The sequence below is a fragment of the Diabrotica undecimpunctata genome, chromosome 8 (assembly GCF_040954645.1).
Source record: "Diabrotica undecimpunctata isolate CICGRU chromosome 8, icDiaUnde3, whole genome shotgun sequence".
In the NCBI taxonomy this organism is placed as follows: Eukaryota; Metazoa; Arthropoda; class Insecta; order Coleoptera; family Chrysomelidae; genus Diabrotica; species Diabrotica undecimpunctata.
The window spans coordinates 64,568,210-64,595,662 of record NC_092810.1 but is presented as its reverse complement, the minus strand read 5'-3'; the positions used below and the strand labels follow the sequence as shown (position 1 = coordinate 64,595,662).

General features: G+C 32.7%; 1 protein-coding gene and 1 non-coding gene across 2 annotated transcripts; one reads left to right on the top strand and one right to left on the bottom strand.

Moving 5' to 3' along the window:
* Positions 1-3,008: 3,008 nt before the first annotated feature.
* On the bottom strand, positions 3,009-3,125 carry LOC140449264 (U5 spliceosomal RNA). The gene has a single exon (XR_011951771.1). It is a non-coding gene; the product is annotated as a U5 spliceosomal RNA (small nuclear RNA).
* A 1,926-nt stretch (positions 3,126-5,051) lies between these two features.
* Positions 5,052-21,449, top strand: Ilk (integrin linked kinase). The gene is made up of 3 exons (XM_072540399.1): positions 5,052-5,389; positions 14,997-15,162; positions 18,214-21,449. The coding sequence occupies exons 1-3, from the start codon at positions 5,301-5,303 to the stop codon at positions 19,306-19,308; spliced, it is 1,350 nt and encodes a 449-aa protein (XP_072396500.1). The 5' UTR covers positions 5,052-5,300; the 3' UTR covers positions 19,309-21,449.
* Positions 21,450-27,453: the final 6,004 nt, after the last annotated feature.

Below are 27,453 nucleotides of genomic sequence, written 5' to 3'. Positions count from 1 at the left end.
CTTGTAACAATGGATTTAGCAACTTGCCTTATTATTATACTAATCCATGAATGACATATTCTAAACTGAAACGCGAACGATCTAAAAGATTCTCCTGTAGCCAAAAACCTACCTAAAAAATAACATCTAGTAATTCATGACACCTAACTCATGGTTTTTGTTTTTATATTTATAGACACTGATTGCAGCAAGAGGTGGGGATAGGTAAGAGATTATTACATAAAAAGACGAGGCAAGCCTAGCACAAGTTCATCTGGGGAAGCAGCGAAGAAAAGATCGGTCCAGATCATTCTTAGATAGTATCTCTTCGGCGAAGAGAAGGTAAATTTATATTTCCTTATTTTACTGATAATGAAATATTTTTATTTTATTTTTAGTACTCTCAGCTATATAGAGCAGTCTGAATCTCAACACAGTGTGGAAAATAGCACAGCTCATTGTAGAAATGAAGACGACTACATGGAGCAACAACCGTCTGAAGTACTTATTACCGCAGATGAAACTAGCAACAACATTTTAAATATCCAAGAAGCCGAAGCTGAAATTGTAAAATTCCAAGAGTTAATAAACGCAAATATCCACCGCAAACTACATCCACATCTGCAAATGAACGTTTGAAAATATTATAACAAATAGCCGAAAGACAAGATCTAAAAAATATGGAAAAGCAAGATCAAAATGATTTATTCTTTGCATCAATGGCAAAAATAACTAAACAGTTGCCAAAAGTAGTTCAGGCTAGGCTTCGAATGCAAATTGGAAATTTAGTAGGAAATGTAGAGATTGAACAATTATCATTGACAGTTCTGACTGTGAGCATAGACCATTATCAGCAGGTAGCTCCACATCAAATATTATATTTGCTACCGATGATGTAACTGCAATGGGACCATCCGCTACTTCAGTAGTGGCGGAGCCTGGCCTAAAATACTTTATAAATACTTGTATGTAAATTTATCAAATAAATGTACATTTCTTCAAATAAAAGTATATGTGAGACTATGTGCTACTTTTGTGTTTGATGTCAATAGTAATCAAGTAAAGTCTATAGTAATGGAAATACATACTTTAAAAACACGCATAATTTCTGCTCAGGAACACGGTTTGTTGGTATTGCACAAAGATCGTCTTTTATATATCCTAGGATGTAATCAAATAAGACCGGCGTCAACCGAAAATCGTGTATGCAAAATATGCTTTTATTCATCTGTTAGAATAGTTTCAGACAGAGAAACTTTGGCCCCCAAATATATGTCATTTAGTGGCAGGTAATTTTTGGGATAATTAAAATTTATGGTTTCAAGACATGAGACATTAATTAGTAATTCTCTTTTTATGAAACATTCTAGTAATCTTTTATAAATAGCTAATAAATCAGCATGAATTTTATGAATTTTAGGGTTAGAAGATTGCATTTCTTTGGTCATGTTATTAAAGAAAGGTAACACAAATTCAAGGAATTGCAGAAAACATTTTGTCAATGGATCTACTGGAAACTTTTTCTTTCAGCCGACTCATGACTGGGTTGTATTTTCCAGGCATGACATTTGCCCCATCTGAAGCAAAACCTTTAATTTTTCTTTTTACCTTCAAAGAAAGTTGTAATTTTTTCAAATATATCTTTTGCTCTAGCTTCTTTCATGGGTAGCAATGTGAGAAAATTGTCGCAAATTCTGAAATTCAATATATACTTAGAATATCATAAAAAAATACTAATTACCAAACTTACTTTTCGCCTTCTGCATCTGCATCTTAAGTATCTGCAAACTAATGCCAAATGTTTTGTACAGGATCTATCAGTTGATTCGTACACTGTTAAAGACAATTTATTGGTTCTTAATATATTTAGAATGTTTAATTCGTTCTGCTTTCCTATCACATCTTTTACCAGTGATGAAACCTTGGTATGGCCACATTTAATTTTCTTAGCAATATTTGAATCGGGACACATTTTTTCAATTATTAGTTTTGGTAAATGCTCGGCAGAACTATAAGAACTATTATGTTCAGCCACATAAGCTTCTAAATGTTTATCTGGCTGTTTCACTGATTCCTCAAGAGAATTAAAGTTTTTGAACTTACTCATACTTGTTCAAGCTCTGTTGTTTTTGGCCGATTTTGTTAATTTTAAATGTTGAGCCGTCTCTTTGTGTCCCAATGAAATCGACTTTCCTGTGGTACCAATACTAATTGTTTTATTGCAAACAGTGCAGTATGCATCGGAATTTGATTTTTTTGGTCTTAGCCAGCCTTTGAAATTTGCATCATCCAATCTTTCTTATATTTCTGAGAATATTTAAATTTCTTTAGCTTTATTTGTTCCTACTCGAACCTTCTTCGCCTGATAAAGCATTCTCGTTGTCGGAAAAATAAAGCAACAATGACACTCACAACGTATGATATGACCAACTGCACAAATAGGTATCTTAAGAATATCCGAAAGAGCCAACGCCTAACACGACTTACCCGGGCGCACAGTTAGGTATGTCAAATTAAACACTTGCTGCAGCAGAAATTTTTGGCGTTGTCAGCTGCACTTTTAGATATTTCAATATGACCACTTTAGCACCAATTTTTTTATACTTATGACATAGCTATTACTGTGTAATTGGATTCTCATATAGAATGGGCATAGAACTTACCTAAAATAGTTGTAATATTAAAAAGAGCATGAAAAATTTTATCGGTAGCTAACTGTAGACTGTAGAGTCTGTAGATAACTCAAAATCTCAAAATTTTTAGTTACTTAGTTGTAGCAGAGAACTGTAGTTCTCTGGTTGTAGTACTAAGGGACGAATTAATCACAGCTGTATCAGTCATTAACAATATATTGGTGACGTAATATTTGAAATTATAAGCAGGCACAGGTACGTGGTAAGTGATCTACAATGTCTACAATAAATAATCAATAATTCTACATTCTACTAAATATTACCAACTACCACCTACCACAGTAAATTAGTATATATTAAAGAACTCAGAATATTTTTGTTTAGATTATTTTAAAATCCCAACTTTCGTTGGGAACAAAAAATTGGTTATAGACTCATTTGAGTTGTTCCCCTCCACGGAAATCTTTAGTAAAAGGCGAAAGATTTATTCGCTCTGAAGGGAAACCAGAGTAACGATCATTAAGTCGGAAAAGACCTACTGGGCGATTCTTACAATACCATATACATTTAAAAACTACCGCCATCTAACGGAAAAATAAGTAAATTATTAATGAACGGTGTGTAATGGAGAAATATAGTTTTCTATAGTTTAATAAGTTAAATAAATGTACAGAAGTTGAATCCATTTGAGTAAAGTTTTAAAACGGATATTTAATAACATAAAAGCTTTTTGTGTTTTGTGGTTAGTTTTATCACAGGTTTTATTATATTTATAAGGCAGTCTCTGGTGTTATTTACTAAATACTCAGCAGTTCTCTACTAGATAGGTTTTCAAATTTTTTGACCGATGGCGCCACTAAACAATATAGATTTCGTTTGTAGGAAGTATTAAAACTCACATAATATATTCTGATTTATTACACATTTCATGGCAAAAATTAAATACTGGACGGATAATAATTATTCAGTATTAATTTAGTAAAACCGTTTTTATATTCCAAGGTAAAGAAGTGTGGAGGACATTTTATTATTGGTTACACAACCCAATACCATCCAATATCTCTGTCTTCTTTAGCTGTCTAGCTGTGCTGTGTAAAAATAAAAAAAAAATAGCAAAACGGACAAAAAGGTGCTATTATAACATCATCCCCGTATTTGTTAGACCTAAAGCAGAGTTTCGAAAAAATAAATCCAAAGGCCGTAAAAAATGTTAAACGAAATTTAAGCCAAGAAAATATTAAAAGTAAAGCAAAAAAAAAAAAAGCAAGTCTCGAAAAAGATCGACGGAATCTAAAGCTCTTAGAAAGAGTCCACGAATATATGCCAGGATTCTAATTCAGAAGAACTTATTTCAATCGAAACAACAGAGTTGCGCCTTCGAAAATAAAAGGAATTTGCTTTAATATAGGTAGAACAATTAAAAAAAAAATGATTATGTTGTGGTAAATTTAACACAGATCAGAAAGGGAATAGTAATGAAATTTGGAAAAATTAAAGGGCAGTATTTAGAGAACATTTATGAGCAAGAAGCATATGATATACTTTACCTGAGAAACTACAGAGACCACCAGGACTCATTCGTGTTTCCTGATATACCTGATAACAGTGTTATTTTAAAAAGTGAAATTGTAGTGGTTCTCATCAATTTATCTTCACTTCTCCATGAAATAATTAAATTTTCATAATTGTATTATTTTTAAATTATCATTTGTAACCAATATTAAAATTGTGCTATTTTTCTTAATTACATTTTCATTATAAAAACTTTTTTATATGCTAGACATCTCACCCAACAGACTATTCCACTTTATCCAAACACGCGGGGCAAAGTGGAAAAAAAATGCCTCACAAACCCACACATAACAAAAAATTTACTGACATATTTCTATATAATGATCTTAAACTTATTGTTATAAGCTATGATTTTTACAAAATTATATATCGAAAATTGTAAAATTTATTTAATTTCAAAGTAGAGCTATTCCACTTTACCCCACTTCCCCTATATTTTTAATCTCCATATCCATAGCATTTCCATAGTTATCCTGACTGCACTGACACATTCAATTTGTTAATGTATTTTTTTATTTGGTTTAAATTTATTGTTAATAGGTACCTCTATTATATTTAAATTTAGAACTTTTATATTGATATAGGTATTGATATTAAAATAGAATCTGAATTTTCTTGTGAGTACATAAACTATATTGAAGTTAGGATAAAATTATTACTGATTTGTAAGCATAAGTGTCTTTGAGAGTAAAATATCTAAAATAAACCCTATAATTATGCATAGTAGAAATTATTTATTTAATTTTGAATAAATTAATACCTTATAATTTCGATAAATATAGATATCTCCATCTTTGAGAGAATAAACAAAGTTCGCTCAATGACTTATACCATTTATTTAATTGGCAACACTGTTTGTTCCAATTTATAAAATTTTTTACATATTTATTATGGCAGCTAAATGTCACCTGAAATGGAAGTGACATAATTTTTAAAATAAATTAAGGAGAAAATTGGTAATTCTAACTTATCAGTGTTTGTGGTTAAAAGTGCTTCCTTTAGAATTAGTGTTTGTAAAAGTACCTACTTGAATATTACTGCATTGTCAAGGTACTGAAAGAATTTTGTTTGAAGTGAACGCCCAAGTATTTATTTTAAGAAAAAAAAGTAAATAAAATGGAAGATATATTTCAATGGTGCAAAGAAGGGAATGCCCTGCAAGTTAGGGTTTGGCTGGATGAACCAGAACATGATATGAATCAAGGGTAAGTAGGTTTTTATTAGTTTTGACTACATGTGTTAAGCTCCATATTTGGCAACTGTTCAATAAATATTTGTAAATAATAGTGGAGTGGGGACTCTGCATGGGTTTTAAAACCATATATTATTTAATTGTCCTTTATGCTAATTTTTAGAAATGTTTATATTATTACTCTAATTTTATCAAGGCTATCAATTAATAGTTTATGACAGTGAATCAACTCAAAATCTGAAAAGTAGAGTTAAGAAACATAATACCTTTAACCATGAAGGAATAAGAAAACGCTATACACACAATACTGTTTTTTTTTGCACAGTTTCATTTACCTATTGTATTTTATACTTTTATTTCTGATTAAACACGACACTCATATATTATGTACAAAAACACACATACACTCAAACATGCATATTTTATCTACATCATACTTAATCAGAAAATCACCAGACAGCTGCAACACAACTGAAATGTATGGTGCAATTTATGCCAGTATAGAGCACCACTCACAAGATGTAACATCATAGTGTCCAGGAGATGTATGGCACATGGGGAAAATATTGCCTAAGCTATGCCTAAGGGACCTGGGAGATCTGGCCTTGGCATGATATAGGGCTGTTGTGCCTGATAACATTTAGTCACAACTAAGGGATTTAATGGATATGAGACAAAAAGAGATCACCCAGAAGAGGATTCAAAACTGAATGACTTTTCTGAACTGATTTTATTACACATCCTACTCCATCTAGTAAGTAAGTAAGTAAGTTGTTAGTGCTGGTTTATATTCTTGCTTCTCTAAGTTTACTAGGGAGAATTCCTGGATTGTCCCTCAGATTTTGGATTTGAACTGATTGGGCTGCTACTAAGGTACACCTGTTAACTAGTTTTAGCCCTAGGCTTTAAGGTTGGCTGTTGTTTGATGTAAACATCTTTACCACACAACCTATACTAAGGCGCCCCCCAGGTGGTTCCTGACAGAGTTTGAGTGACAGTGTGAAGAGAGAATTTAAAGAGATAAATGGTAATACACCTCTCGAAACAGCAACACATGGATAAAAAGCAATAGTGAGTCTTTCTCAAGGGGGTCAAAACGCTCAAAAAATTATTTGGCAATCAAAAGTAAGTTTAATTTTAAAGTTTGATTGTTACTCCTTTAGTATTTTTCACATTCTTCAAAGAAAATCTTGGAAGTAGTTGTTTTTCTTTTCACAGTTTTTGAGTGTACACTTTGGTACTTCATTCTCAGTGTTTGATTGTTTTATTTATTTTATCTCTTGGTATTACTCAGTTTTCCCTCTTATAGTTTTTTATTTATTTCTTTTTAGATTTCTTGTGCCTTTACTCTTGAATCTTGAAGATCTGTATCTGAAGATTTAGATAAATTATAAATATTTGGTTGAAATTGATGTTACGATAAATTTTGACTTAAATGAATTTCTGTTATACTTGTTAGCTTCTGCCATATCATAAATGTTGATACCTTCTATATCTTTCTTCAGAGTAGTAGCGTTTTCTTATATATAGGTTTTGGTTTCATTAATTCCTCTGTGGTTAGTCTTCCCTTGCTAATAGTGATCCATAATCTATTTCTGTCTACCTGTGTTGTTAGCTTAGCTCTGCCTGCATTGGTTGTAGTTCTACACCAGGTGGGAACTAAGTAATTCTTCACCAGGTGGGTAGAGGAAACATGCAGAGTGGGTAGAGGGAACCTTCAGATAATAATTCAATTTATGTACCTTAAGTATAACATAGCCAAATAAAAGATCCATGAGATGCTGGACGAGAGCTTATGTATAGCAGTTCTGCCCAAGTCCAGAGAACTTGTATAATAGTTAATGGACTATGTACAATAAGCCAAGTGGCTGCAGTACAACATGTTCAGAACTAACAACTTCCACACTACTAACCTGAAATGTATATGAATGGCTTTTGTTTCAGTTGTACATCCCAGATACATTTGCTTTGATGGCACAAATATTACGCATGTACTATTCTATTCTATTATACTTTGAGATTGAGATGAAAGTATTGATAAGCTACTGTTAACAGTATTGGTAATTAATCTATTTCTTTGTTTTGTTTTAATGAAGTTAACTTTACTAATGATGCTTAAGAACCGTGAGTGTGAGATCTTATCATTTGTTTATGTGTTGCACTATTTTCATGAAGTTTCAATGCCTGAATCTCTGATTTTAGTGAACTAGAACCAACTTTACCTTTGCCTTTGTTTTGAAATCTTTATCACTACAAACCCATTTAAAAGTTGATTCCCATTCTTTGCGATATTTTTAGATCCTCTTTTTTTTCTCAAATTTTCTTTTTTGGAGGGGTTGATGAACCAGTGCCCTGTTCAGAATCTCTTTCATCATTATTAGTTACTTGAATTCTCCAAGTAAAAAAATGCTTGCTGTTATACCTCAGTAGGTATATGTTAATAAAACAAAGTTGTAATTTTCGTACAAATACTATAATTATAGTACATTTGGCATCATTGACGAGATGTTCAAAGTTAAACAACCATGCTCAGCTTGATAAATGAAAATTTCGGTTATTTTCGGCTGCCCTCGCAAAAGGAGTGAGGCAGTGAGGAGTTGGGGCGATTATTTTCTGCATGTTGAACTAAATTTCGTTTTAATATATGGTGTTAATGTGTAACTTTTTTTATTGGTCGACTGTTTCAAACCTTTTTCAGACACAATGTATTAAAGTTGTATGCTCCATGTTTTTTGGCTTAAGATTCTAAAGAACTTGTTCTGGGCTCTTTCTATTTGATGAGGTAGGGAAGAAGGCGAAAGAATGGACCACTATACCAGAGACCTATTACCAGGTAGCAGAACAGTCTATTGAAAGTAAAACTGGAAGGAGAAGGATTTACCTTTATAAAATAATTCATAGTTAAGATGATGTTACTAATAATAATGAGGAAAGACAATTAATTTCATAACAGAACAAAATCTATTAGTACTGAACACTAAGATACCAATTAAAAGAATCTTATAAAAGTACATTGATAGATACCAATGGTAAATACACAAATCCGAGAGACCATGTGCTGGTAGAATAAAGATATAAGCAATTGGAATTGGTGCAGTGGTTTCAGAGGTTAGCTTAAACAAACATTATGACATGCGATTTTTATATATAAAAACTATCTGATCTGGCCACGCTTCGCTGTGACTTGGTTAATATATGATTAATATTATGGTAAGATAAATGCACTAATAGTCGACACTGCTACATTAGTCGACACACCAACATTCAAATTCAACAAATAAGGGAAGTGAAACCATTCAAACATTCCCGCAGCGGAATGAACGTCGGGAGTAATCGTTCTATGTATTTCCTATCGCCTGAAGAAACGTGCGAACTAAGTTAATGTGGTTATATTGTTTGGATTTGATGTAAACAGGTATCTACTTAGTGATTCTTATGAAAACAAATAAGACGTAAGTATTAGTAAATTGTACTTATAAAATATTATGTTTTATTTTTATGCATCAAGCAAGAATAAATACGTATTTCAAAATTACATTGTTCTTTTTAGACATAATTATTTAGGCTTTCTACTATAATATAATAGATTTATGGTGACCAATTTATTGCAAGAAAACATTATTTTGTTCGGTTCCAGTATTTGACAGGGATGTCGACAATTGGAACATTTAGTTGTCAATAACTAAGCATATTATATATTTTGTTTTCAGATGTCACAAAGAAGACTTCGCAATTATTCTGATGCTTCTATGTTGGTAGAAATTGTAGATGTAAGTAGATGTGCCATATAAAGCTGAGGCTAAGAAATATAGTGTTCCTAGAGTTACACTAATGGGCATACATAAAGGTGCCAATTAAAGTAAAAATGGGAGCCACAAGTATTTTTTGTCCAGAAAAAGAAAATCTACTTATTGAATGGGTGAGATGTATGGCCAAAGCTAGCTTTCCAGTTAGTAAAGAAACATTTTTGAATAGTGTTGGCAAATTAGCAAAGGAATTAAATCTGAAATTTGGAAGTGATTAAACACCAGGACGAAAATGGTTATCACTTTTTCTAGAAAGTAATCATGAAATAACTCCATGCGTAAGCCAAAATTTGACAGCTATGAGAAGAAATATTAACCAGGAAAATATTAATAGCTGGTTCGTTGATGTTAAGAGTTATCTTATCGATAATATTTTTGTGGACATCTTAAAAGATGAACAACATGTATTCAAGTCAGATGAAACAGCTTTTTTTCTGAAGTCTAAAACCAGGAAAAGTTTTGGCAGAAAAGGGAAGCAAAACAGTACACGGCTGAGGTACTACCTAGCTACCTTACTATTAATGTAATTATTAAAATACAGATTATAGACATTTTTTGACATTTTTAAAACACATTTTAATTCTTTGTCAAGTGCAATTACATTCTCTAAGAAAAAAGTTTATTATTTTCTTTTATAAAATTAGTTAATAAATATATTTTAATAGCAACCTATAAGGAGTAAAATACTATAATAGTATAAATATACCTTCAAATTTGATTTAAAAAAAATATATATTCTTAAAATTTATTTCTTAAAGTGTTGACCATTGGTGCATTTACCTTATCTCATTCTTGATATTACTCAAATCTGACCCACAGGAAATATGAAGGACTATTTAACAACAGATGGTGAAGCAATTACTTATTATTTTTGAAAATATTTCAATTTAAATTTTTTAATGTTCCTTCATTAATTAGTTTGATATTAGGAAATAAAACTTTTTTTCGAAATAGTTAAAATTTTACGTAATTACTTAAATTTGTTTTAAGAAATAACTTAGTTTTAGTTAAAATCGATTTCCCAATCAAAATTTTTCAAACTTTTAAAAATAATTCCTTTAATTGGCCTAGATGCAAGGTGACCTAGGTGAAAAGGTCAGATTTTTAATAATTTTCTTGACTCTTCTCGGTTACCAATTAATTACAATTTTTTTTTAAATTAATGTACAATCCTTTTAGAAATGTACACATACATTCACTTTTGCGTAATCTAATTTGTAAATTTTTTTGTTTGTACTTATGCAGGCACATACTATATATAGATCCAAAGTTTATACATTGCTTATTAATTTGTTATGTGTGCTTATGTGACACAGCAAGTGAGATCAAATATAACATTTGATTAAACGCAATCTAAGTACACTACTTTATGCTTAAACATATTGATTCTTACCATTTAAGTTTGGAACCATAACAACGGAATCAGGTGCTTCCAATAGATTTTTAACTACCTCAATTTGTATAAGAACTTACCTCAATATAATAGCTATTGGTATTAAAGAACTAAAGAATATTGTAACGAGAAATTAGACTCATGGTTCAATTTACTTACACTATTTTGGGAGTAAGTAGTAGTTCATCTTTTGACTTATTTTATTTGATTTGATCTATTTGATTCACTTGTTTTTTAATATTTGTGTTGTTATGTCTACTATTACGTTAAAGTTCTCTGCCTTTTGTATGACTGTCATTATATTCTCTGCTGTTGTCTCTCCTAGCCTTGTTCTCATATCTTGTTGTTTATCGTGAAAAACGTTGCAATGGAATATGCACTGCTCGCGCACTCCACATTCTATACATAAATCGTTTTCAGTTTTCCTTATGCGATATGTATAAGACCTAACTGAGCCGTGTCCCGTCAGGAATTGTGTAAAAAAGTAATTTGTTGGTTTAAACCTCCATTTATATAACTCGTTCACATCTGGAATTAGTGACTTTGTCCATTGTGCTTTTCCTACCTCTGAAAGAGTTTCGCCAACTTCAGTTTGCGATCTGCGAATTATTGCATATTCAAAAGTCTGTTCTCTGTATCAATTCGGGTTTTTTTAACTACAAGTTTTATTGCATCTGGCGTTACTTTATCTGGACCTGGGTTTTTACCTGTCTTTATATTTGCTGCTGCTTGGATGATCACTTCAGTAAGTAGTAAACTCTGCAGGTAGAATATTTTTGTCTATCCATAGAAATGTGTTATCGGGCTTCCTTGGAAATAGGGGGTTCGCTATCTATTTCCATCTTTTTTTTTGCACTAAGGTTATATGGAGTCTTAAATCTTAGACTTTTTATGGCAATCCTGTATGCCTCGCCCCACATATCTTCTTCCAGCGCGGCGCACAAGTTCTGCTAACATGTACGTTTAGCTCTTTTAATTTCTCTACTGATCTCTTTTTTTGCGCTTTTATATGCCTCCTTATGTTCTTCTTGGTTTCTGCGCCTTTGTGCTATTCACCTGCATCTTAGGCATTCCTCTCATTTATTTTGGAATTGATTATTCCACCAGTAAGGTACTGTGTTTGTGGTGTGCCTATTTGTAATACTTCTTTTTGTGTGCATTTGTGATATTTTCTAGGAACTTATTGAAGTTGATAGTTTCTTCTGATAAGTTATTTATTTCTCTTTTAAATTTTTCTTTATCGAATACTATCCTCTTCCTGTCGTATTTTGTGACCTTGTGCCAACTTCATACATGATATACCGGTGAAAGGTGAAAATATTCTCATCTAGTACATCCCAATCTTTAATCTTCGTGGCACCACCTCTGCTTGCTAGGGTAATCTATATAACTTTAAGCGAAGAAGTTATTAGCAATACACAGAAGAGAAAAAATTCAGGATTTGGTATGATGGAGAATGTGAAAAAGAAACAGAGTTAATAAGAAGAGCCAAACAGTAACAAAATGAACATTGACAATGACAATGAAAGTAACAAAATAGCTTATAAAGATGCAAGAAGAGAAATTAAAAAACTATGTAGAAAAAAGAAAATAATATATCAGAAGAATAAGCTGAAATAAATTCAGGAATTTATTCATCATTTGAATTGAGGAAGTTTCATCAATAAATAAGGTCATTTTACCAGGAAATTAAAAGGATACCAGAATCAGAGTATATATATCAAACGTAGCTAAGGTATACTAATAACTAAGACATCAGAGGTACTGGAATGGTGGAAAAGCTACTTGCAAAGTTTAATAAATAGCAATGGAGAAGAACAGAACATGATACACGATAGGGCACAGAAGATAGAAGGAAATTAACTGGAAATAGAGGCACTAATAGAGATAATTAAAAATAATAATGTCCTGGATCGACATCAATAACATCTAAAATACTAAACAAGAAGGAGAGCTGCTATGTGAACTAATACATTTGTTTATTAAGAAGACCTGGAAAGATGAAAAAATACTGGGGGGCTGGTTGATAGCAAGAATACCTATACATAAAAAAGGCGATAAAGCACTGTGTGTAAATTATATAGGTATTACACTACTAGAAACATAAGAGACTGGCTCAATGCTTAAGGGGGAGAATAAATGAATATATGGAAAACATATTGGAGGAACAGCAGCAGGTTTTAGACGTAATCGATTAGTAACAAACTAGATCTTTGTGCTGACAGAACTATAAGCAAATGATTACGAGTATAAGAGTATTATGTACGTTCTTTTTGTCGATTTCAAGCAGGTTTACGACTGAAACTATAAAAAACAAATATAGAAAACAAATGTATCAGGCGATGAACGAACTAGGAATACCTAACAAGTTGATTTGCCTGATTAAAGATACCTTAGATAACACTACATACAAATGAATTTGAAGTAAAAGACAAAAGACCAGATAATGTGCCCGATGTGAACCAAAACAGAGAAAACAATATTTATGAATACCAATGTATAGAATTTGCAGATGACGTAACAATATTAGCAAAAACGAATTGAAAATAATTTATATGAATAGCAAAAGAAGCAAATAGATACGGATTAAGAAGATATCAAGAAAAGATGAAGTACATGATAATATGACACATAGAATAAGATAATGAACAATACCTAATAATATGAATGGAGGAAAAAAGATATAGTTTCAAAAGTGTCAAAGAATTTACATATTTAGGAGTGCCGCTGTAAGATCAATCCATACATTGGCGAGATTAAGTATCCTTAATAGTGCGTGATAGAATTCATTCACATATTTTTCACCATCAGATGAAAATAAACTTTCATATATTAAATAAGAGATTTCCTACAACGCCGTTTCATATTTTCAATGATGCATAAGCTGTAGAAGTGAAGTTGTTTTCGCTGGAAGAAAGAAGTATCTTATTTTGATCGTCCGTTTTCATCTTACAATTGGTGTGAATTGGTGCATTATCCATTACCAGCAATGCTTTCATCATCGTCATCTTTGACTCGACAATCCTTCGTGGATCTTGGCGTGCTCCAAGATTCGTCGCAATTCTGTTCCGTCTTAACTCCATCTAACCACATAATTCGCAGCCGGCCTCTGCTTCTTCTTCCTACTGGTGTTCCTGTAGTTAGCATTTTAGCAACCGTGTTGTCTGCATTCATATTATGTGTCCAGCCCATCAAAGTCACTCTCTTTTAAATCGAAAGGGTACCAATTTGAACATTTATGGGCAAATTAAAATTTTAGGAAATCATTTTTGTATTGTTAGTAGATGCACTTGGTCTAGCTTATTCCAAGTTCATTAATGAGTTGCGCGTATTCCAATTTGAGGCACAAATTATTTGGTCGGTACAGCATTGACATTCAAATTTTTAAATAAACGTTTTTTTATAGAAAGGACAGTTAAGGTTTGATTTCACGGATAGTACCTCTACAATTCGCTTATACATATTCCGTCCTTTTAGGACTCATCAGAGCGACTCAGTAAGAAGCCCTTACAGGGGGGTCCCTGTAGAGACACTATACCTTAAATCAAACCTTAACTGTCTTTTCTATATCTTTATTTACTCGTATTTTGAGTATTAGAAGCCAGTTCATGAAAGGTTCTTACTTAGATGAATCGATATGAAATGTAATGCAATTTTAGATTCTCCATATCGGTCCATTCATTGTCTGCTTGCTTTGTAAACCGTAGAAGGCACAGATTTAAGTAAGAATAAAATTAAAGACAGTCAAGATTTCCTTTCACGCAAAAATAGTCTATGTATCTGTTGATACGTATTTCGCTTTAATAAAGCTCATCAGAACAGTTATTCATAAGAAAGCCTATGAATAACTGTTCTGATGAGCTTTATTAAAGCGAAATACGTATCAACAGATACATAGACTATTTTTGCGTGAAAGGAAATCTTGACTGTCTTTAATTTTATTTTTATTCGGATCTACTCTGTATGAGTACAAGAAACCAATTCGCTAACGATTTCTGCTTAGCTGAGGAGACATGTCGTGGAATGCAAATTTTAGATTCCCCATGTCTCTATTAACATCTTTATCAGCGTCTGTTATACCTTGCATTTATAGAAGGTTCAGATTAAGGCAGTTATCTGAATTGTGTTTCGAAACTATTTTACGGATTTAAGTAAGACTTTGAATTTTGGTTTCGAACAAGTAGAAATCTTCGGATTTTTACTTTTTGCTTTGTTTTTTTTTAATTTTGCCATCACTCTGAGGTGTAATCTATGGTAGCATTTGCGCAAAGCATTACCTTTATCGGATCCTCTATAAATGTGTATTTTGTTTCTTTAGCACTGATGGTTAACAGAAACTGACGGTTAATCTATGATTAATTTAAGTTTTTGCAAATATACATTTTGTCACCTAGTATGCTTTATTGTTGATATTATTTTAGTGATGATCATGGGTTCAGCCCTCTTCATTGGGCTGCGATGAAAGGATACAACAAAATTGTGGAAATGTTACTGCTTAGAGGAGCTAGAGTAAATGCCACTAATAGAGGCGATGATACCCCTTTGCATATGGCAGCTGCTCATGGTCACAGGGAGATTGTTAATATGGTAAGTTTTGTGCTTCAACTGTATACATTAAGATTTTGCCACGGTTCTTCTGTTCCTTGATTACCTAAATATTTTGTACTTTATTGTTTTTTATTATTGTTGAAGCGGCTTTATAAAATTCTGATTTCTATATTAACTTTAGTATTCCTTCTAATATTACGTTCTTTGAGGTCTTGTAATCAAATATTTTTTGTGGAAATTTGTTAAACCATTAAACCATGTAACACATATCGAACTTAACTATTAGGAAGTACGCTCATTACAGTGATACATTTGATGTATCTAAGGGTTTGTGTTACTCAATTGTTGGAGATTTAAAATCATTTAAAATTTCACCACATTTGCCTCTTTTATGATTTCTTCCAGAGTACATAATTCAATCTCGAAATCTCCACTCGATACAGTTAAACCACTGTAAACGACTACTATAAAGTGAACACCTGCGAATAAAGACCTATTCTCAATTTCCCGAATTGAAAAATCCCCGTTCTTTTATACCTCTTTATACCGATCCATTCTCTTAAATGTTCGCTGGCACCCATCATCGGAATTTCCTAGTACTCATTAATGATAAAAACACCCTCAGTAAAGGGCAATAAAATTTGATCATTCTTCTTCTTCTTCTTCTTCTTCTTCTTTTTTTATGTAGACATGACTTTGTCTGTTTTTCAATGTGCCTCCAGTAAGGTGTCGTTCCATCGTTTTCGTGGTCTTCCTACTGATCGTTTTCCTATTGGGAAACCGTCTCTTGCCGTCTTTACTACTCTATTTGGACTAATCACTATGAGATTTCCATTGTTAGAGCCTAATCTTTAAAACCTATAGCATGAAATTTCGGTTTTGAGTATTGGCAACAAATTAATGTGAGTCATTTGAAATAAGCCTAAAAAACGCTGAATTTAAACTTTCACATTACAAACGATCTAAAACATTTAAAACTGCTTCTTTTCAATAACATAAGTACCTTTTTCAAAACTACACAACTTCAGCTACAAACTCCACCCAATACCGTCTTCGTGGAAGCATTCTCCTGACGTGCGATCGTTTGTAATATAAAAGTTTAAATTCTGCGTTTTTTCGGCATATTTCAAATGCCTCATATTTGTTGCCAAAACTCAAAATCGAAATCTCCTGTTATGGGTTTTAAAGCTTAGACTCTTACAATGGAAATTCCACTATGACCGGTCAATGAGTGTGATCAATTTTATTGATCTCACGTGAATCGTAAAAAATGGCAAAAATCGCACAACCTTTATATATTTGACACGTTTATAAAAACTGACTTCATTTGCGACAAAATCCAAAAAGTGCATACGAAAGCTGCACTCTTTTTACTTTAAAACGCATTTTGATCTTTGTCGATAGGACACTCTGATCAAAAAGGTATCGAATTTTTACCGTCGAGTCGATACAAATTTTATTTAAAATTGATTTCGCGCGCTTAACTGGCATTCAAAATCACCGGTCGCTTCAAGCGTTGTTTCCGAGTAATAAATATTTTTGTTCAGAATTATCTTAGCTACATTTTTTATTTAAAATATTTTTTTCTACGGCGTACATATTCTTCGTAAATCGATTTTTTCCGTTTCCGCCCCTACAAGGGAACGTTTTAGAGGGAAGCCGGAAGTAGGAGTGGTAATAAACTTTTTTGTATCTTTTTGGGGTACCAAAATTCACATTTTCACCAAAAATCAGCTTGTTCGTAGAATTTTTAGAGGTCAAATCTCCGACGACTGGACTAAAAGGTGACTTAATAGTTTATTTTCGGTAAATGTGGGGACTAATTATAATCAACTGTATTACCTTATGGAAAGCGTGAAATAAAGTTAACTTTATGGCACTTTTTTAACCTTTTTTTATTTTTTTTTCACTCTAATTATAAATGGTCGTTTTAAGTGCAACAACTCTGTGTAATATAAGTAACTTTAAATATAAGGCGTAGAAACATGATATTGTTCAGTGTTTACTTCATTTACAGGGTAAACCTTCTTTTTATTTCCAATGTTTCTTGTTTCTTTTCAATGTTTCTAAAAACATTGTATTTTGAAAATTCCTTCTATCTGAACGACAAATCTTGAAATCGTTTACCTTGTCGTACTTTGATGCTCTACAGTCCTTTAAGTAAACAGTTTTCTTCACGACATCTCCCCATTCTTCTGTGTTGTTGTCTTGCGGTCTGATTCCCAATCTCAATCTAGTTTTCCAAAAAGTAGCGCCAGCTTTTGGTTTCTCCTTTACCTCCAGAGTTCACCATCTCTATCTGGTCCATAAATTTTTCTGAGGATTTTTCTCTTCCACTTTCTGAGCGTTTCTTCATTCTTGCTGGACAAAGTCCTACTTCAATACATTACTACTGGACGGATCACTCGTAGGTATAAGATCTTCTTTGTGTTCCTTCTGACAACTCTGGAATTAAAGAACTAACTGCAGTAGAGTAAAATAGCTTCTGTTAGCCGCTGTCATCCTGGCTTTAATCTCCTCCTTCACAGAATTGTTTTCGGTCACTACTGTACGTAAAACTTGCCTTTCTCCATTGGTAGTGTCCATTTGTAGTGACTTTTTGATCTTGTATTTCCCCCTAGTTCTATGACGTGGGCATGCACTTAAGTTTTTTCTCTGGAAACTCTCAGTCCTTCCTCCCTAGTATGGCGTTCCAGAGCTGTATAGGACTCTTCAAAGACATTCTGTTAAACTGGATTACCTGTTAACCTTCATATAATTCCTTCAAGAGCCAAGTTGTGAATAGTACATCTCATTTCATTAAACCGATTGTTTGCTGTAACATCAAGTGGAACATCAAATTCAGTCAGTGTTCTATACACATATGCTTTATTTAACAACAATCGTTTTCTTTCTGAGTCTATGCAGAGCTACTATACATCTTGAAATCGTTTAGTTTATCACATTAATAGAATTATTTAAGTATATAATTTGTGGTACATTACTCACGATGTATTTGATAAATCTTTTTGTAAAGTGCAATGGTAAACAGACAAACTTACTGTAATTATTTATTTCTACATAAATTTAATACACATATATTTGTTACAGCTTCTCCGTCAAAGGGCAGATGTAAATTTTACAAATGAACATGGAAATTCGCCATTGCATTATGCATGTTTCTGGAATTATATTGAAATAGCAGAAGATTTAGTTCATCATGGTGCAAAGGTAGCTATAGCCAACAAATATGGACAGACAGCACTTGACAAAAGTAAAGGAAATTTAGCTAAAGCCTTGCATGACATAGCTGTCGAATCTGGACAAGATCTGAAAAAAATTAAGTTTAAGGATCAAAGTTATCTAGGTCTAAAAACAAGATCTAGAGATGCGACTCTATCTCGTCATAAAGGTATTAACATCAAAGAATTAGAAATGAAAAAGAAAATAGCTGACACACATAGCGGCATTACTTACATCGGAAGATGGCAAAATAATGACATCGTGGCTAAAATACTTAACGTAAGAGATGTGACTTCCAGAATATCTAGAGACTTCAATGAAGAGTTTCCAAAACTGCGTATATTTTCTCATCCAAATATATTGCCTGTTATTGGTTGTTGCAATAGCCCGCCTCATCTAATCATTATTAGTCAGCTTTTACCTTTGGGATCATTGTATAATGTATTGCATGAAGGAAGCGGGGGTATTGTTGTAGATACTGCACAAGCTCTTCGTTTTGCAATAGACATTGCAAAAGGAATGGCTTTCTTACACAGTTTGGAACGAACAACGCCTGAATATTTCTTGAATAGCCGGCATGTTATGATCGACGATGATCTGACTGCCAGACTTAGTATGGCAGATGCCAAGTTCAGCTTCCAAGAAAAAGGTAGAATTTACTACCCTGCTTGGATGTCTCCAGAAGCTCTACAGAAAAAAATTACTGACAGAAATTGGGAAGCTTCTGACATGTGGAGTTATGCCATTTTACTTTGGGAACTAGCTACGAGAGAAGTGCCATTTGCCGACCAAAGCCCGATGGAAGTAGGCATGAGGATCGCTTTGGAAGGATTAAGAATTAGTATCAAACCAGGAATCTCATCTCATATGACCAAATTAATTAATATTTGCATGAACGAGGATCCAGGAAAACGGCCCACTTTCGATATGATTTTGCCAATTTTGGACCGAATGGTCCGTTAATAATTGGTATTATGCCACTTCATTATCGATTAGGAAGTTTGTTTAATGTCTTCTTAAAAAAACGGTTATCGTCTCATCTGGATTGTTACTCACATGAATTAATATAAATTGCTCTGTAACTCTTTATGTAAAGGACATTTAAATTTAGCTTTAAATTTCTTAACTCGATTTCAAGTTTATACTGATGGAAAAAATGATCCATAGATATTTTTTTTAAGTATTATTTATTTATTTCTGAAACTTTGTCACTCCTAAGAAGCTGCACCTAGGTAGCTCAGGAGTGAGTGTATTTACTCTTGGTGCCTAATGATCTAGCTCCGATTCCCCCACTATAAAATTCAAAAAATATGTGTTAAGCCGCTGCTTTGAAGGCCCTCACAAAACACGACGTCTTACTCTGTGTAGTACAGCTCTTCTACGCTTCCGATTCAACGTTCTGTAGGTTCCGGTATATCTATGTACACTTAATGATATATAAGACACAAAACAGATATATGTAGAGTGGTTGCTCACACTAAGAAGATGATAAGAGGATTATTAGGTACTATGTTATTTTAATCGCACTTCGTGTTAACGTTGAGGCACTCGTGTCAATTTTGGAACTGTTCAAATAATTTGTTCCAGCCTCTATTTTTAATAGTCCAATCCATAATTATCGATGCATAGTTTCACTAATGTGTTTTTTTTGTTTTCCTTTCGATACTTTTTATTACAAAGAAAATTTTGTAAAAGCTGCGATTTATTTCTCAAGTCAAGTGTCATTTTAGCTCGATACACTTGACCCAGCGAAGCTTGAACTTCTTTAACCCGTCTGAAACATATTTTTACCCATCGAGTGATTTTTCAAGTTTGTAAACAAAAAGAAGTCGCACGGTGCCAAATCTGGAGAATATGCAGGATGGGGTAGCAGTTCGTAGTCAAATTTGGCCGTGGCGACAGCGGAGGTGTGAGACTGTCAGGAGGATGTCATGGTTGGAAGTTCTGATTCGCCATTCGGAAGTGCAATAATTTGGAATCGTAGAGCAGTGCGACCGTTTTGCTTTTCTCCAAGTAGTCGGTGATCACACCTTGTGAATCCCAGAAAACGGTGGCTTTTACCTTTCCGGCCGATAAGACAGTCTTCGTCTTTTTCAGAGCACGTTCGCCGAGTCAAGTCCACTTTGTCGATTGTTCCTTAGTCTCTAGTGTGTACCAGTGGATCCATGTTTCGTTGATGGTCATGAAACGACGCAGATGTTCCTTCGGATTGGGCTTAAACGACGTCAAATACTGCTGTGAATTGGCCCACGGTGTTACGCTTGTTGCGCAACTTTCTCATGACCAAAATTGCATGCAGGATATAACCCACATTTATCTACGACTAAGCACTTATCAGACCGCCGTTGTATTTGTATAATGTGGCACGCAGTAAACGTTGATTATTGTCAAGTTTTATCGCGCTTGTTTTAAGAGGACCCTTTTTAATGGCATTAATCAAGTAAAACGTGACAATAAAACAATAGCAGATAGTACTAATACTTGCAAGTTCAGATATGCCACTGAATGAATGTTGAGTTTCCGATCGTTTCTTAGGTGGGAGGAGTCCTGTCACTCGAGGTGAATGTACGTTGTTTGCAATTCTTCATGAATGGCGATTTCTATATGTTTCTAACAAGTTTCAGATTAAATTATATAATAAATATACTTACTGCCATATTGCAGTCTAAAAAATATACGACATTTTTATATGGATCGTTTTTTTTTTGTTGGCAAGATTAGTTTTTTCAATCTTAGGAGTCGTACGAATTATTAATACGTGACAATGTTCGGTGTATTTATGTTATTAACGTATCGTTCCATTTAAAAAGATATAACCGTAGGCACAATCGTTTAACGATGTATAGATGTAAAATTGATCTGTAATTCATATTAAAAAAATATTTAAGTGCCTTTAAAACTGCCTTATTAGGGATTGTAACATAGCTTTTATTTTTTTAACGATTTTTAAATTAATATAATAATATATTTATGTATTTAATTTTGTAAGATGTTCTAATAATCTAGGTGTTAACTACTTAAGAATTTGTTTATAAATGTGTGTTTTTTGCTAATTGTAATTACTTAAACATCAAATTAATAAATTGTTATAAATTTATTTTAAATTGGTAATTTTTATTCCGAGGCACGGAATAGTCGTGGGATACGGAATATAAGACAGTTAAAGAATTGATAAAAGTGGCATAAAACGTCATATACACCTTCGATTAAATTGGGCTGTTTCACCAACAGTTGTACAATGTATGGTATTCTTTAATGTGCTGCAAAATTGTAGAAAGTCAATCTTGTTCTAAATTAATTGCTCATATAGTGGCGTCGGACCAACATTTCATCATGTTGTAACAAAAATTGTAGAAGTGGGCTTTTGTGGTAAGTAAACATGTAACAAAAATATGGAATTAGCTGATGTAGTGACCAAGGTAACAAAAAATGGAAGAAATGTGCTCACAACACAAAATGTGTGAGACTTAATGTAGATTAGCGAGTAGACTATGCCGGAGAATGACCAATTGAAACTCGAGCAGGATTCGGCCAATTTGCATGCCCGTAAAAGACAGTTAGAAATGGATAAGACAAACTGATAGAATCAAGGATAACGAACGAGGAAAGAATACTGACATAAGGAACATACTAAAAAAATATTGTGGGCGCCAGGAAAGTTTCAACGTTACTTCCCAAGGTATGTTATATTGCTAAAGGGTTGTCTTAATTAGTATGCGCTAACGCTAAATTGAATAAAAAAGAAAAATTAAAAACCTATTTTTGAAAATTTAATCTACTCGTTTACTAGAAAAAAACCTTTGGGAGGAGTGTCACCAAACCTTCCCCCAACTTTTTTTTTAGTATAATATTGGATTAAAAACGGGGCGTCAATAGAATGAAATACCTATTTTACAACTTTTTGTCTATTGGTATTTGTTTGTAAAATCACTAATTAAGAAGATACATCCACTTTTTTAACTGCCAAGCTAGGATAATACAATTATACAGATATCAAGTTTATTATTCGAGTATTCAAATTGTTGCTGTGTTCTCTACCTTAATATTTATTTGTCTGTTATTCTGAACAAAAGTTTTGTTTGAATTAATTAAATTGAAAATGAAGAATTACAGTTTTTTCTGAAATGACAGAATAACAATTTAAATTTTATTATTAATTTAACAATAAACCGAATTTTAGAAACTTTAGAAGACATTTTTGATTTGTCAAAATATTCGGTATTTATTTTTGAAACAAAGTAGAGCCTGTATAAACGGTTTTAGAGCAATATTAAAAATTTCTGTTTTATTTTGTAACTTTAACCCATTTATGCCCAACGGGTCGTTAAACACCCAACTAACAAAAATATGTTCCAAGCAAATATGTCGAATTTACCAGTAGCCGTTTGTTTACAAGTTCATTCCTGACTATGCAAGTAAGCAGTTTATTTATTGCAAACCGTTTATTTCGCTCGTAGTTTTCATACAGTGTACATCAAAATAGACCTTGAATAACGTTCGCAGCATGGCTTCATTCAAAAATGTGTAAGTACATTTAAATAAATCATTTTATTAATTAAATTCATTTTATATAGTTAAACACAAGTTGTTTTAACACATTATAATATTACTAGTATGAAAATAATTTTATATATATATTATCATAAATATAATATTATATTTTGATGGGTCGTTAACGACCCGTTGGGTGCATGACATATCATAATGAGAAAATTTTGTTTTAGTAAGAAACCATTATCTACTGCAGAAATTCTGGAGGAAATAGAAAAAATTGAAAATAGTGAGGATATACCGGATGATATATATTGTTGTGAATTTATTAAAAGGTTCAATATTTATAACACTTATGGATTTAATTTATTTTTTATTTATATTAACTTATCTGACAATAATTTATATCTATCCGTACGTAACAATCAAATTCGCGAGCGCGTCTTCTGAATTAACTCCTTTCTATTCTCCAAAAAGTCCTGTTATATATTCACTACTGTTAGACTAGAAACGTCTAAAACCTTCGGCGGCGAAACGGTAAAGGCAAACTGGATTTCCCGCATCGGTTCGACCTTGTTCTGGAAATTCCATTCAGGTAAATAGACGCCTCTCGTAAAATCTAAAACATAAGCATGTGAATAAAAACATGTTTACAGGTTAAAACTATGACTCATATTTTTACGTAACAATATGTTTTGCCTCCAGATAATAATGGCTGGTTAACCGATTCGGATTCTGGAGACGAGGAATGTAATGATCCGGATAGACTAAATAGAGATCAATTAAATGCCCATGCTGAAGTACAATTTCAGAATGATGAGAAAAACATAGAAAATGAAGTTCTTCAAGAATCATCTGATTTTAATGTAAAACATCGAACAAAAAAAAAAATAAAGAAAATGCCAAGCAAATCGTCGAACATGATAAATTTGCCAACATTACATGCCGATTCCAATCTACCGAGATTACCAGTTTTAACACTTACTACTGAAAGTAACTCAGTTGAATTTTTTGAATTGTTCATGAGCAGAGAAATAGAGTATTTAATTAAAGAAACAACAAATTATGCTGCCTACTTATTAATTTTATGTATTCTTGGGAATTTTAATTTTAAGTGGTTACGTTCCATTACCAAAGCGAAGAATGTATTGGCAAAACTCCGATGATACACATATTATTTTAGTAACGAAGTCTATGAGACTCAATAGATTTGAAGAGATATTTAGATTTTTTCATCCTGCAGACAACAATCACCTTGCCGAAAATGATAAATTGGCCAAGATTAGACCTTTCATCGACAAATTAAATACAAAGTTTTTAAGTACGCGAAAACAGAACAGAAAAGTGTCCTTTAGAATATAAAAGAAGTATGACAAAACAACCAAGAGGATATTATTGTAGCTCTTTTGATGACAGCACTAAAATTGCGGCTGTAAAATGGAAAGATAATAATGTTGTCACCATATTATCCAAAAAACCAACCAATATTCAGCAAAAGAAAAACAAAAAATTCAAATAGATCAACCATCTGTTATTTCGCAATACAACAAATTTATGGGAGGAGTCGACTTGATGGACAACAACATTTCGAACTATAGAATAAAAATACGTGGAAAAAAATGGTACTTTCCAATATGGATATGGATGCTGGATGTTTGTGTAACTAATGCTTGGACACTAGCACGATAATTATGGAAAACCAGCATCTAATTATTACTGGTGCTCAAAGAAGAAGATGTCGTGTATGTTCAAATAAAACTACAAAAGCATGCGATAGATGTGAAATTCCACTCCACGATAAATGCTTCAAAGATTATCATACAAACTATTTTAGGCCTTAATAATATATTTTATAAATAATATAATTAAACTATGCCTGCTTCATTGTTTTTATTTTAGAGAGTAAATGTTTAATTTGTTAGAAGAAAATAAAATAAAATGTAATTGTATAAAAGGTATTATTTTTATTTTGTACCCCTATGTGCCCAACGGGTCGTTAACGACCCAGCCTGTTTTGTCAAACTGTTCAAAAATCAGTTTTTGAAAAAATTTTTAGTAATTTTTCTATGCATTTTAGGGTATTTTATTACATTCTTGAGAAAATCATTAATATATTTGACAAAAATAGTTGTGGGCATAAATGGGTTAACATTATCTGAATTGACGGAAACCTTAAAAGAGGTTAAAAACGGAAAAGCCGCAGGGCCTGGAGACATTCCCATAGAGCTGGTTAAATATGGGCCGACTGCACTTTTAGAATTAATAGTAGACCTTTTCAATAAATGTATGTGGAGACCAGGAAATTCCTAGAGATTGGAATAAATCTTATATAAGCTCCATATATAAGAGAGGGAATAAAAGAGACTGTTCCAATTTAGAGGTATTAGTGTGACGAGCTCTGTGGGCTGGTTGTACGGCAGAATATTAAAGAAGAGGGTTGAAAGACAGATACAAGATATTGAAGACCAAAGCGGCTTTCGTACCGGGAGATCCTGCCTTGATAATATATTTATCCTACGACAAATAATTGAAAAGCGTGTCGAAAGAAGTAGAGAGACCCATTTGGTATTTATAGACCTTGAGAAAGTATATGATAGTGTCCCGTTAAAGAAAATGTTTGAGGTCCTCAAAAGGTCCGGATTGGATTCGACGTATATCCGAGCGATATATAAATTGTACGAAAATGCAGTTAGTTGTGTAAAAATTGGAACCAGAACCTCAAATGAATTTAAAGTCACTAAAGGCCTAAAGCAAGGATGCTGTTTGTCACCGACACTCTTTAAAATATACGTCCAAGAAGCATTGAGGAATTGGAGAAATAAATGTAGATTTATGGGCATCGAAGTGGGACAAGAAACTCTGTATACATTGTTGTTTGCAGATGATCAGGTGGTGGTTGCAACCGATGAGGAAGATATAAATTATATGGATCGAAAATTATTTGAGGAATATGCCAAATGGGGGCTTACTGTAAACATAAGCAAAACAGAATATTTAAAAATTGGAGGAAATACCACAGATCTGAGGCTTGAAAACGCAGTCATAAAAGGCTGCAACCAGTATAAATATCTAGGAAGCATCATATCAGCAGATGGCAGAGTTAAGATAGATGTACAAAACCGAATAACCCAAGGGAAAAATGCATCCGAATACTGAATTCATTACTGTGGTCTAATAAAATAAAGATGCATACCAAACTTCGCGTATACAGAGCAATTGTAGAACCAATTACCACATATGGTGCCGAATGTTGGACGATGACAAAGAATGAACGAGATAAAGTAGACGTTGTGGAAATGGATTATCTTAGAAGGTCATGTCGAGTATCGAGAATGGAAAGAATCAGGAATGAGGAAATACGAAACCGTGCAGGAATTAGAGATACTCTTTCAGATAGAATACAAGGAAGGCAATTACAATGGTATGGTCACGTGATGAGAATGGAGGAGGAGCGGTGGCCAAAGAAAGCCTTAATGTATGTTCCGCCAGAAAGAAGGAAAAGGGGAAGACCACCAAATTCCTGGAGAAGAGAAATTACAAAAACAATGCAATCTAGAGGCTTAGAAGAGGGAGATTGGAGAGATAGGAAAAGATGGAGGCTGAAATGCGGGAAGCGGCAATCGCCGTAGGACCCCCGTTATATGATGATGATAAATGGGTTAACACCTTGTAACTTTTTCTAGGTAAACTTTTGCATATAGGTAAGTTAAGCCAAATCCACTTATTCTCATCCTGCCTAAGAGATCTTCAGTTAAATGTGTACACAAATACCTGACATACGAGATATTATGAAGTTATTACACTATCCATCTATATAAAAGGCTAGGACGACAAGCCACACTGTTTGTCCGGTAGAGTAACTACGTCACCTAGGAAAAAAATCTGAACCACCAAGATCTAACATTTCAATCATATTTTGTTATTGAAACGATATGTTTAATTAATAATACTAATAATATTAATTGCATATTAATATTATTGGTTACTGTAATTTTAAGGTAAGAAGCAAAATAATTTAAAGCTTTATGTTAGTTTAGATTTAAACTCCTAGCGCCACCTAGGAAAGAAATCCTGAACTACCAAGTCACATTTCCACCTATTGAGTTAATCATATATTTTGTTCTTGAAACGATACGTTTACTTAATTAATTTTACTATTCTAATAATATTAATTACATATAATAATACATACTAATTACATATATAAGTAATAATACGATTATTTATTTCGCAAAATAAGTTGAAGCTTTATCGCTGGTTTTTGTACGTAAATCGATTTCATAAGACTTCAGGCAAAAGTTGAGCGATTCTCCGAAAATTGTTAGAAAAACGTCATTTTATTTTTTTATTACATTTTTTTAAAACTTTTATAACAGGTATCCAGATAAATTAAATTAAAAACCATGGCCCCGTGCGTAGACGATAAGAAAGCTATGCTTCCACTCCCAGAGTACAACATGTCATTTTTTGATTTTTTAAAACTATTTTAATAAAATATAATGATAATCAAAATGAAGCAATTAAACATATGTAAATACAAGATAGTAATAAAAATGTAAATAATAAATAAATTCTATTTTATATTTAACAAATTTTGAAAATTACTAAAATCATTAA

Bases quoted from the DNA above. Each gene is read 5' to 3' on its own strand.
- Ilk (XM_072540399.1), top strand. From the start codon at position 5,301: ATGGAAGATATATTTCAATGGTGCAAAGAAGGGAATGCCCTGCAAGTT. The intron at 5,390-14,996 runs GTAAGTAGGTTT...ATATTATTTTAG, and splicing joins GAACATGATATGAATCAAGG to TGATGATCATGGGTTCAGCC. The intron at 15,163-18,213 runs GTAAGTTTTGTG...TATTTGTTACAG, and splicing joins ACAGGGAGATTGTTAATATG to CTTCTCCGTCAAAGGGCAGA.